The sequence below is a fragment of the Canis lupus genome, chromosome 23 (genome assembly GCF_048164855.1).
Source record: "Canis lupus baileyi chromosome 23, mCanLup2.hap1, whole genome shotgun sequence".
NCBI lineage: Eukaryota > Metazoa > Chordata > Mammalia > Carnivora > Canidae > Canis > Canis lupus.
The window spans coordinates 25,338,645-25,350,671 of NC_132860.1; the positions used below are offsets into that span (position 1 = coordinate 25,338,645).

At 52.6% G+C, this 12,027-nt stretch overlaps 1 protein-coding gene across 1 annotated transcript; it reads left to right on the forward strand.

The window, feature by feature from the left end:
- Positions 1–16: 16 nt before the first annotated feature.
- RHOG (ras homolog family member G) lies at positions 17–11,697 on the forward strand. Its single transcript, XM_072794385.1, has 2 exons — positions 17–105; positions 10,460–11,697. The coding sequence occupies exon 2, from the start codon at positions 10,528–10,530 to the stop codon at positions 11,101–11,103; it is 576 nt and encodes a 191-aa protein (XP_072650486.1). The 5' UTR covers positions 17–105; positions 10,460–10,527; the 3' UTR covers positions 11,104–11,697.
- The last annotated feature ends 330 nt before the right edge of the window (positions 11,698–12,027 follow it).

Below are 12,027 nucleotides of genomic sequence, written 5' to 3' on the forward strand. Positions count from 1 at the left end.
CCGGCCCGCCCCCCCCACTTCCTCCGGCCTCCCGCTCTCACTTCCTTCTCGAGCCCGGAGCCGCTGCCGCCGCCCCCAGCTCCCCCGCGGCGGGGAGGGCACCAGGTGAGGCCCGGCGCGGGCCGGCGGGCCGGGGGGCCGGGGGGCCGGGGGAGGGGGCGGGGGAGGGGGCGGGGGAGCGCGGCCGGCAGGGACTGCGCGCGGGCGCGGGCGCGGGCGCGGGCGCGGCGCGGGCCGGGGAAGTTCGCTTGCGGGAGGCGCGGGCGGGAGCTTCTCGGCTCTCCGCAAGCTGGGCGGGCGCGGCCGGGCGGGCGGGCGGGCGGGCGGGGAGCCGGCCCCTGCGAGCCGGCGGCGGTACCGTGACGGTGGGTTTCTGTCCCCGGGGAGGCGGCACCGCGGAGGTGGGAGAGTCCCCGGCTCCGAGAGAAAAGTCTCCGAAGTGGAAGAGCTCGGAGCTGGGCGATGGGATTCAGGGCTGGGGTGACCTCAGAAGGGGAGGGGGGTGTCCCAAATTGCGTGAAGGAAGGGGGCCCCCTGGGCTGCAGAGAAAGTGCTCCCCTCCGCTCGGCAGTTGTGACACTTGCAAGGTTGGAGGTTGGAGGGGGGCGGTGTCTGGGGCCCTCGAAGCCCTGGACTGCGGAGAATAGAGCTCCCTCCCTGCAAGTGCCAATCCGGACCCGCATTCGCAGGCTGCAGTCCAAGGTCCTGTGCACTCAGGGGAGGGCAGGGAGGGGGGAGCCCCGCCAGTCGCAGTCTCGCTCTCTATGCCTGTTTTTCTGACGCCCAACCTCTCCATCCCTGGAATGAAGCAACAGGTATTTAGTTGGCAAACATCTCTGTGCCTGGCTGACCAGGGCCTGGCCTCGCTCTTTGGGGGGTAAACTGAGGAAGAAGAGGGCCTGGTCTTGTGACTAGCGGTGGAAGGACTCTCATTCAGAGGTGCTGATAGGCCCTGACAAGGTGGCATCGCTGAGATGGGGGCTATTTTGAGGGGATGAGAGAACAGACCTTCTGGGTGGCAGTGCCAGCTCTGGCCTTGGGAAATAATTGGGAGCATCTCCTATTCCCTCCACCCAATCGTTAGTCCCTAAATTCTATATTCTCATTTCTCTTCCTCCATTCCTTCTTCAGACCCTATCTGCAAACACTCCATCACCCTCTTCTTGCATCCTCTGTAGTCTTTCACCTAAACACACTGTCATGCCCAGGTCCTGTCCTGTCACCTGCCCTGCCCCTCTGTCCACCTCTGTTCCCTGCAGCCTCCCCACCTCCCTTCCTTGCCCCCCTACTGGTTCCCAAACACATATCCACCCTCTTGCTTCTTCCACCTTTCCTCACTTCTCTTAATCTCCCTGTCTCCTTCCCTTTCAGCCACTTATCTCTGGCTTTGGGGTCCAGAACTTTGGTGGGTTTGAGAGCCTTTTCAGATCTCCCGACCTCAGAGAGACAGGCTACAACCTCCCAGTGATAAAGATGATTAAAGGGCTGGAAAACTTTTCTCTATGTGTATTTGCCTGGGATTGTCAATGTGTCTATGTCTTTATCTCTTGGAGACAAAATAACTGCCCTCAGCCTTGAGAGGGCCCAGGGCAGGGGAAACCAGCAGAATGAAGGGAACCTGCAGTGGGTGAGGTTGTGGTTAGGCAGGAGGAAGCAGTCTGTAGCAGTAAGGGTAGAGTGACACAGGAATAAGACTGGTGAGCGAGGCCGTGGGAAATCAAATCACCCAAACCCTTGGGTGCTTAACCAAGAGGCCAGGTATAGAGGCTGGGAGAGAGCCTGAAGGCCCCTGATTCCAGTGCTTGCTTGTTCCTACACCACCTGTTAGGAAAATGGGATGAGGTCAGCTAGGTGTGGTGGAAGGAAAGGGAGAGGACAAAGGCAGGATTCTGGAGGGAAGACTAGATAGCTGGTCTAACTTAAGTCTTTACTGTTTTAGTTAAGGAGAAGGAAGTAAGGCAGAAGTGTCTGCCCCGTCTTCCCTCCTTCCTTCTGGGGCCTGCCCAGCCTGGGAACTCACGTGCCCTGGCTGCATTAGGGTCTCCATGACAAGTCCTCTGCCGACCCCTCTGCCTTCAGGCATTGTTAATTTTCCCCCTCTCATCCAGGACCCTACTCCCTGTGTTTCAGGAGTTCCTCTCGAGTTTAACTTCAGTCCAGCTTGGCTCTACGCGCTCTTGTCCCCATTCTAAAGCTCCTTCCTCAAGTCTTTGGGAAGCATGCTGAGAGATCCTGCCTCTCCACCTCAAGTCTACTGTATTCATTTCTCCCCATTAGAAAAAAAAGAGAAGTGGAGGGGAACTTTTTTGGGATTCCCAAGCACAACTAGATTTAAGAGCTAACCCGGTTCCTCATTCTAGCCTTTCCCCCTTCTTCCGTGAATTGTCCCTTCTTCCACCGTATCTCCTACTGTCACTCTGGGAGGTACAGGTGGTTCCACTCCAGGAGGAAATCCCAGGAACCTGCAAAAAATTCCAGCTCAGAGAAGGATGTGCATGCAAGGCACTTTTTCAGCATCGTGGCTCATTAAAAAACCATCCAGGAGTTCTGACTCCCCACCTGCTAAACCAGTCCTTATTTGGGGAAGAAATGGCTAATGTGAGATTGTCACAGATCCTGGTTGGGAATCTAGGATATGGAGAGTTGTTTCTGGCCAAATGTTAGGTCAGATGAAGTGGCCGAGGTGAGCTTTTAGGAGGTTATAGCAGGAAGATATGAGAAGTTGTAGCTATAATGAGACAGTTGGGAAGATATTAGAATGGGGGTAGCTGGGCAGCTGGGAAGAAGGTGGGGGCCTGGGCCCAGAATGAAGACCTCTCCCTCCATACACAGTGTAGACCCATTAGTAGTTAGGCTTGTAGGGGGTCTGTGAGGAGGGAAACCAAAGACAAAGCCTGGGCCGCCTCCCCAGAACAGATTGGTTTTCCTGTCTAGGGTCTAGCTTCCTCTTTTGTCCTCCTGTCATGGGCGGAGGACATCTCCCCAGGAGCTAGAGCTTATAGAGGGAGCTTCTCAATTGGGGCAGGCTAGGGTGGCTGTCTGTCCACTAGTATCAGTTCTAGATCATGGACAGCCTCATGTTGGCTAGACATGAGAGCCAGGGAACTTGGAAGCAGAATGGGTTTGGGCATCAACCTAATCCCTTTGGCCCATTTCCTGAAGGAATAAAACCATTGTAGGGTCATCCTAAGTGAGGCCAGAAACATGGGCCCATTCCCAGGCCAGAGTAACAGTTCTCAACTTTTCTTTGTGGAAGTGACATCAGGCTGGAGGTTAAGAGACCCAGGTCCTTGCCCTGGATTTGCTCCCAAATCTGTATAACCCTGGTCAACTTTGTCTCTTGTGGCTCAGCTCCAACAATAGGAGTTGCCTGTTAATACCTCTAATGAGCATAGAGAATACTGAGAATTCTAAGTCTCTTTCCCCTAAGGGGCTCCTTGTAGCAGTACCCCCCCCACACACACACACTCTGGGCCCTCCTGTCTCATGCCAGCCTTGATCTGACAGGCCTCAGTATTCTCTATCTATTCAGCAATGGGACCTGTGGCTCCTTTCCCCCAAAGCACAAGGATTCCTACGGGTTAAAAGAAGAGAATTTGGCAGAATGTCGGGGATTATGCCAGGGGGCAGCAATATGGGGGGAGTACCCTCTGCCCTGTTCCAGCTCTGCCCCACTGACAGTGGAAAATCGATGCCGGAGTTTCCTCCCTGATGTGTTTTTCCCTTGTGGAAACCCCCTCAGAGCTGGGGCGGGGCTGAAGGGACAGGGCGGCCCTGGGTCTCTCTGTGGGTATTTTCAGGTGGGGGAGGCAGGATTGGGAGGATGGCATTTCTGTACAGCATCGTGTGAAATGAGCAAAGGCAAAGGAAGTGCCACCTCACAGGCCTTTCATGGGGCCCCGGGACTGCTGAGCTGCTGTGAAGCCTGTGAAGCGGGGAGGAGGAAGCAAGTGTTGGAGCCTTCCTCTGTGCCGCCTGGTGGGGGAGGGGCAGCCTCCTCAGCTCCCCCACCCAGAGCCGCCCTGGCCCTGGGGCTCACCCTTTGAGGAGCACCCCAGGTGCTAGAATGGGAAGGAAGGGAACTGGGCCTTAGTGAAAGGGTCCCAGCCCCACAGAGCCTTCCCAGCTACAGCTGTCCTGCCCCTACCAGGTAGAGTCAACTCTCTTTGCCTCTTACCCTGCTGCCCTGCAGGATCCTCTGCAGGGGCTAAAGGGTGAAGAATAGCAAGAAGTGGAGAGCTCTTCAGCGTACATTGTTGTTTTCTTTTTAAGGCTGGGAACTAGGCTCTCCTGGGTTCTGTCCCTGCTGATGGGGAGAAGGGGAAGAATGAGAGAGACTCAGCCCTTGGCCTGGTCCCAGCCCCGCATTGACCTCATGTCTCCCCCCAGCTTCCTCCTCCTAGCCCAGCTGCAGCCGGCTGCAGCCCCTTTGAGCCTTTTCATATCACCTCTCCACCTCTCCTTCAAAACCAACAGACTTGAAGAACTTCTGAAGCCATTTCCAATACTAACCCTGACCCTTATGTCATCCTTCTGATGTTACCAGTTCTTAGCTTTATCAGGATCACTTTTCCTGCCCATCTTCCTCATCACCTCTGGGCCCGCTGTGCCTGCATCCCCCACCCCACACCCTCACCCCTCCAGGCTCAATCTAGCCTGTGTGCTCATCACTCTGAATTGTACCCCACAGAGGAAGTCGGAAGTCGGAAGTCAGTTACCCTTGTCTTATGTCTCCTGGGCATGGAGGCTCTTCCTTGTTCCCAGAATCGAAGTCTGGATTGATGGGGGAGGAGATGTGTGTCAGCTTGCAGCTTTTGCTCAGCCCTCTGCTGGGCTTCTGGAAGTAAGCAGGGTGGACTTACCTCCGCATGAGGCATCCAGTTCAGTACCGTGAATAGTTCAGACAGTGCCGGGGAAGATAGGGCAGGAGAAGGGGTTGCTTTGGTGCCTCAGAGAAGCTGGGGAACAGAACTGGACCCTGGAAGACCCAGAGGCTCTGAAGTCAGGAAACAGAATTCTAGAAAGAGGAACTCCCATGTGCAAAGACATGAGGGATGCATCAAGTTTATTTATTTATTTACTGATAACCACAGTGTGCTGTGCTCAGCCTAAGGAGACAGATCAACTAGGACCTTGCCCTCTAGACCCTCCCAGTCTAGTGACTAGAGATAAGATTCAGATCAGCCTTCTTGTGATGCAAGATAGTATGTACCTGTGAGAGAAACAGAGACCAGACCTGGGAGGGGATAAGTCATTTGGGATTTGGGTGATTTACAAAAACTTTCCTAAAGGAAGTGGGAAGAGTACTTGGCTCCAGAGGACCAAGGTTAGAGGTACACACAGGAGTGAGGAGGGGGATTGGAGGAATGAAATGGGGGAGAAATGCTAGATTCCCACAGGGACCGGAAGTATTGCTGCTTGATGTGTTTTGGGGAAGAGTTTGTGGAGGCTGCCTGAAGAGGATGGAGGTGCTGTGGCCAGAGCTTAGAACAGAATGCCCACTGACGGATCTTAGTTAGAATGAGTTTCAGGAAGGGGTGTAGAAGGGGAGCCCCGTGTCAGGGACGCAGGTTAGGAGGCTGCAGTAAGTCCCCATTGCCTCTATGCTCCCCCATCTCTTAACAGCCCATTCCTCCCCTCCCCCACTCCCAGTTGGGACACTTCCCCTGCTGTAACGGCCACGGAGATCTGGCAATCAGGCAATCTGCTGCTTCCTTTCCCTCCCCCATTCTGGGCCTGCCTGGGCCACACCCCAAGACCAGGTCCCAGTGGGTGCAAGCTGAGCTCCAGAGACCACATTCAGACAGGATTTACTCCCCATGAGCTGTGCTCCTTGCGGGAGCCAGGTCAAGCTGGTAGTGGGAGGAGAGATTTTTGCCTATCACAGTCAGAGCTTTTGGCTATGGGGTTATTTATCATCCAATTCTGGGCTTGAGGCATCTATCCAGATCTCAGTAATGGGGGCAAAAGCAAGCCCATCAGAAGCCAGTGGCTGCACACTATACTTCCCTCTTCTGTGGGGGCAGTCAGGAGAAGTTCAAGCTGCTGTTTGGAGGGGGAGGGGGCATCCACAAGCTAGGAAACTTACATATGACTCTTGGAGAAAAGTTAGAGCCAGAGAAGGGTTAAAAGAGGTGGCCATGCTATGGACTCCTGAGACTGTCAGACTGAAGCTAGGTCTGGAGGCAGGAAGATGTAAGAGTGGTGAGGGGAGCAGCATACAGAAGGGCAAGAGAAAAAAGCTCAGAGGCAAGAGTGAGCCTGGCTTGTTTACAGAGGACAGTGAAGATCCCTCTGGAGCAGGGAGCCCGAAACTCAGGAAAACTCACATTTGCAACTTATCTACTTTGTATTCATCTATTGTATTTAATCCTAACAACCTGGTAAGGTTGGTGCTATTATTTAGGTCCTAAGTGGCAAAACTAGGATTTAAACCCAGATCTATCCAACTCCAAAACCCCTACCAGATTATGAAAAACCCTAAAGGTGAGGGAACAGGCAGGATCTGAATTAAGGTGAGAATATAAAGCCAGAATAAGTCATAATTTGGCTGATACTGTACAGATTTGCAAACATTAACTTATTTACTAAACAGAAATCCTTTAAAAAAAAAAAAAAAAGCGTCACCTAGTGAATAAGCCACAGATGATCCCTGACCCAGGTCTGGATGTTTGGCCCCTGTAGCACTGACTGTCCCTTCTAATGTGGCACAGGTTAGACCCTACCTTGTAGCATGTGCCCTCCTTAAGTGACCTGCGGGAACTTACTTGACACAGCTCAGACCATAGGATTTCAGAGAACACAGTTGTCCTGGGAGAGAGGCTAAGAGTCTGAGCTAGACCTGAGTAGAGAAAATTGAACTGATGCCAAAACTCAGACACCTGCATACTCAGTGCTTTCTGCCTCTTGGGATGAACAGCATTGCTTTTGTAACCTCTTGAATGCATAGCACTTACCAGTTTACAAAGCACATTCATTCCCATGTTTGGGGATCCTCACTTCTGCCCTTTGAGGCAGGGAGGGCAAGTACTGTTGTTCCTATTGTACAGATGAAGAAACTGAGACTCCAGGGAGGGAAGTGACTTACTTGCTTAAGGCCTCTATGACAGCTAGTAAGGGATCATTTGGAGGCAGTGGGACACATTAAGAAAAACATGGGACGTAGGATTATAAAACTGGGGTTTATATCCTGGCTTCCAGGCTAATGAGCTGTGTGAATGTGTTGGGTTCCTTTAAGTTTGTTCCCTAATCTACAAATTAGGAATATTACCCATAGGTAGGTAGAAGGATCAAATAACGATATCACATGACCTATAAGAGGTTGTACCATGTGAGTGTTTTTGACCAAGGGGCAGAGTCACCAGGTGAGCGTTAAGAGGTCAAATTCATTTATCTAGTGCTCCTGGCTCTATACCACACGGCTTCTGCTTTGCCCTGTTTCTGGACACTACCTCACTCATGATCCTTTTCCGGTGTCAGTCCCTGTTCCCTTGCCAGCCCGGAAGCCACCCGGTCCCTCCCAGCTTCTTTGAGGGCTGATTTACCGATTGCTGGTTGATAACCCCTCCCTAGAGAGCTCCCTGGAGCCTGCTACACTTCCAGTCTCTTGGGCCTTGTGACTGCTGGCCAGAGTTCCCTCCTCGTCTTCCTGCCTGGGCCAGCTCAGTGTTGGGCTGGTAGGGGAAGAGTTCCCAATCACACGGCCACACCCACTCCCCTGCTCTGTGTGGAACTGAAGATTTACAAGCCCAAGAGCTCTCAAAATGCCAGTCTCCCAGATAATCTTGTGGACATAAGAAGGCCCTTTTTTCCTACCCTAAAAAACTGATTGCTCCTTTCCCCAGGGAAGGAGTCACAGAATCCTAAGAATGAATGTGCCCTAACTTGCCCCAGTGTGCCCAGGCCTTAGGCATTTCCTGACTCTGCCCTCCCGCCCCCACCCTGTGCTCCTAGGGGGCCTTTCCTACCTCCATCATCCTATCCTCTGCTCCCAGGGCTCTTGACTCATTTCATCTACCTAGTACCCCTGTCACAGGCATCTTTCTCCCCATTTCATGAATTGGGACACTGAGGCCCAGAGAGGGTAAGTGCCTCGTGCTTGGTTGCAGTGGGTCAGCAGCAGAACAGAGCTGGGGCACAGACTCAGGTTAGGTCTCTTCACTTCTAGTCTGGGGTTCTCTCCACTGCCCTAGGGGGCCCTTATTTCCTTCCCAGACCCATTCCCAAGGTTCTCTATCCTCTCTCCTGAGATTGAACACATACTTTTTTTTTTTAAATACATTTTTATTTATTTATGATAGTCACACACAGAGATAGAGAGAGGCAGAGACATAGGCAGAGGAAGAAGCAGGCTCCATGCACCGGGAGCCCGACGTGGGATTTGATCCCGGGTCTCCAGGATCGCGCCCTGGGCCAAAGGCAGGTGCCAAACCGCTGCGCCACCCAGGGATCCCGAACACATACTTATTCATGCAAGTAAGACTGAAATATTTTTAATGCCCAGAGAGGATTGTGAAGCCATTTCCCTCCAAGCTGGTCCCAGGGACCATCCCTGGGTCCTATGCAGATCCCATACCACCAGAATTCCTTTTCTGTTTCCCAATGGGAGATTCCTTCCCCCCTCTCCCCATTTAGTTTTTGAGGCTTCTGAACCAATGATCGAGAGGTCCAGCTGGGGGTAAGGGGTTCTCGGACCAGGGTATAGTTTGTATAAAGTGAAATGGGGAAAATGGGCCAGTGGTGATGGTGTTTGGGTGGAACAAGAGATACTTAAGAGATTGGGTGTGTCTAAAACAAGGCAGTCTCCTCCCAGGGAGTAGGGACCTGGTTGTGGGAGAGAGTCAGGGAAAGGAAGTCACATACTAGCCAGAAAAAGTCCCCCATGGCTGAGAGGAAGTAGCCAATGAGAGGAGGAATCTTGCCACAGCAGTATAAATAATCACAGGGTTTCCGGAAGCTCTGCTCTGTTCCAGAACTTAGAAGAGCAGTTCCTCACGCCAAAGCCCTGTGAACTGCAGGGAGGACTAGGGTGATGGCTGGAGCTGGGATTTCTCATACTTAACTCCACCAATAATTATAGCAGCCTATGTATTTGGCATTTCCTATGTGCCATACCTCATGCCAAACACTTTCTTCATGTTCAACCATTTCATTCTCTTGGCAGTTCTAACACAACAGGCAAGATTATTCCCATTTCACAGATGAGAAATTTGAGACTCAGGAAACTTAAATATGTTGCCCAAGATCAAACATGACTGGTTGGTGGAGCTGTAATTAGAATCCCTGGCCAGTCTGATGTCAGCATGTATTTCTCAGTGATAGTGCTTTAATGGCACTATGTTCTCTATCTAAGAGTCTGGAAGCTTCTGAAATTTTTCAGAGGCACATGCCATGATCTCAGGAAAAGGACGTACCATTAACGGAGAAATCAAATGTTTGTTTTCCTCTTCTGTCCAACCCTCTTCTACCTCCACCCCATCAGGGGCCTTGAGAGAAGATGCTGATGTCTGGGAGCCACAGCCTCTGCCTTATTCATCATTACATACCAGATTCCAGACCAAATCCCAACCCTGGCTCAGTCTCCAGGATTCTCCTGCACAGAGTTGCCAGATAGGGTTTACTGTGCTTATAAGAGTTATGAGGTCAGCCCTCCCTCCTTCTCCCCACCCCTCAGGCACCCGGGAATTGAGATAGGGCAGCTGTCTAGAGAATTGTGCTCCTTACTCAGCAGGTTTCTCATTGTGCCTTTTGGTTTGCACTTAGTAGCTAAGATGTCCGGTCTGAACTTAAAACATCAGTGCACTGGGCAGGGTGGGCCCTGAGTTGGTAGAGGCTGCACCCGTGGCTACATCTCAGAGTGACCTGGGACAGCTGCTGTGTGCCAGAACCTCTCTGTAGTCTACTCAGTGGGAGGGGTCCCCATCTGGTAGAGAATCTGGTAGATCCTATACTTATGTACCTCACTTTTTGTGTCTATACTGCTTGGAGAAAAAAAAAAGGCAGCTAATACTTATTTTGACCCAAGGCACTGTTCTAAATGGCATAGATGTGTTAATTTACATAATCCTTATAACAACCCAAAAAGGTGGGTATTATTTTATCCTCATTTTACAGATAAGAAAATGGAGGCTTAGAGGTTAAGTAATTTGTCCAGGGTCACACAGGTAGGAAATAGCAGAACCAGGATTTGACTTTATTCAGTCTGGTACCAGAACTTATTTGCTTCACATAATATATTACACATTATACTGCCATCCTCCATACATCTGAGCATCTTGGCTTGGTCTCAAGGCCTCTCTCATTGTATCATTTCTCTCTTTCTCTCTCTCTGTCTTCATGGGATTGCAGGATGGTGTCAGGTTGAGAGAACAGGAGCTGGTTTCCGTCCATGTGTTTCCATTCTTTCTCCCAGTGGGTAGAGTCCTCCCTAACCATGAGTGTCCCTTTAATCTGTCCATAGGTCACTGCATCCGGAGGGTCCCAGAAGGGGAAGGAGGCGTTGCCTCCACTGTAGCAGCTGCACCCACGATGCAGAGCATCAAGTGTGTGGTGGTGGGCGATGGGGCTGTGGGCAAGACGTGCCTGCTCATCTGCTACACAACTAATGCCTTCCCCAAGGAATACATCCCCACGGTGTTCGACAATTACAGTGCCCAGAGCGCAGTTGATGGGCGTACGGTGAACCTGAACCTGTGGGACACAGCGGGCCAGGAGGAGTACGACCGACTCCGCACACTCTCCTACCCTCAGACCAACGTCTTTGTCATCTGTTTCTCCATTGCCAGTCCGCCCTCCTACGAGAATGTGCGGCACAAGTGGCATCCAGAGGTGTGCCACCACTGCCCTGATGTGCCCATCCTCCTAGTGGGCACCAAGAAGGACCTGAGAGCCCAGCCTGACACCCTACGGCGCCTTAAGGAGCAGGGCCAGGCACCTATCACACCGCAGCAGGGCCAGGCCCTGGCCAAGCAGATCCATGCTGTGCGCTACCTCGAGTGCTCAGCCCTGCAGCAGGACGGCGTCAAGGAAGTGTTTGCTGAGGCTGTCCGGGCTGTGCTCAACCCCACGCCCATCAAGCGTGGGCGGTCCTGTGTCCTCTTGTGACCCTGGCACTCAGCTTGGAGGCTGCCCCTATCCCCCCACCAGTTGTGCCTTGGCGCCTTGTCTGCCCCCAGCTGTGCCTTAAGGACTAATTCTGGCACCCCTTGCCAGGGGGCTCCCTGAATGCCCTTTTCTCTGAATGCCTAATTCTCCCTACTGAAGCCCACAGGGAAGGGGGCTTTGGGCCCTGCCCAACTCTGCTTGGGAGTACCAGGTATCCCTGAGAGCTCACCCAGGCCGAGAGTGGATGACCCCTCTCCAAGAAGCCAACCGAAGTGCCCCTCCCCCATTTCCCCTACTGATCCAGCTTTCCACACAGATGTTGCTGCCTATTGTGGTGCCTTCTTTCAGGTTAGGAGCTCTCAGCTGTCCCTGACTTCTCCCTCGCTGCTCTTTGAATTGCTCCTCCCTCAAGATGCTCTCCCCCTTCCTTCCAAAGGAGCCACAGAATCCTGAGAAGATGAATGTGCCCTAACCTACCCCCATGTGCCCAGGCCTTATGCATTCGCTGACTGACTCAGCCCCCACCCCCTTCCCCAGGCTCCTGGGGGCCTTTCCTACCCCCATCAGCATCAATAAAACCTCCTGTCTCCAGTGGCCCTGGCTCCTCCCTGTGTGCTAGGCATTGGGGGTTGGGCAGGGGATGGGCATGGGCTAGGGCTCCCCAGAGACTGGGAGCCTTTTGTTTCCTGTAAAAGGGGACAGGAGACAATAGGCTTCATTGTGGTCCCCCCACCCCCCAATTTCCCTAACAAAGCTCTGGGCTCCCTTGGAGGGGCCAGTCTTGTGCTGGGCCCCAACCACAGATTCTGTAGTTGACTAGGATACAAAGTCTAAAAATCTCTGATCTAAGGCTCAGAAAGGAAGAGGTTGAGAGCCACCAGCCTGCAGGCAGGTGCTCACAGTCATGCATTTGAGAGCTGTTTG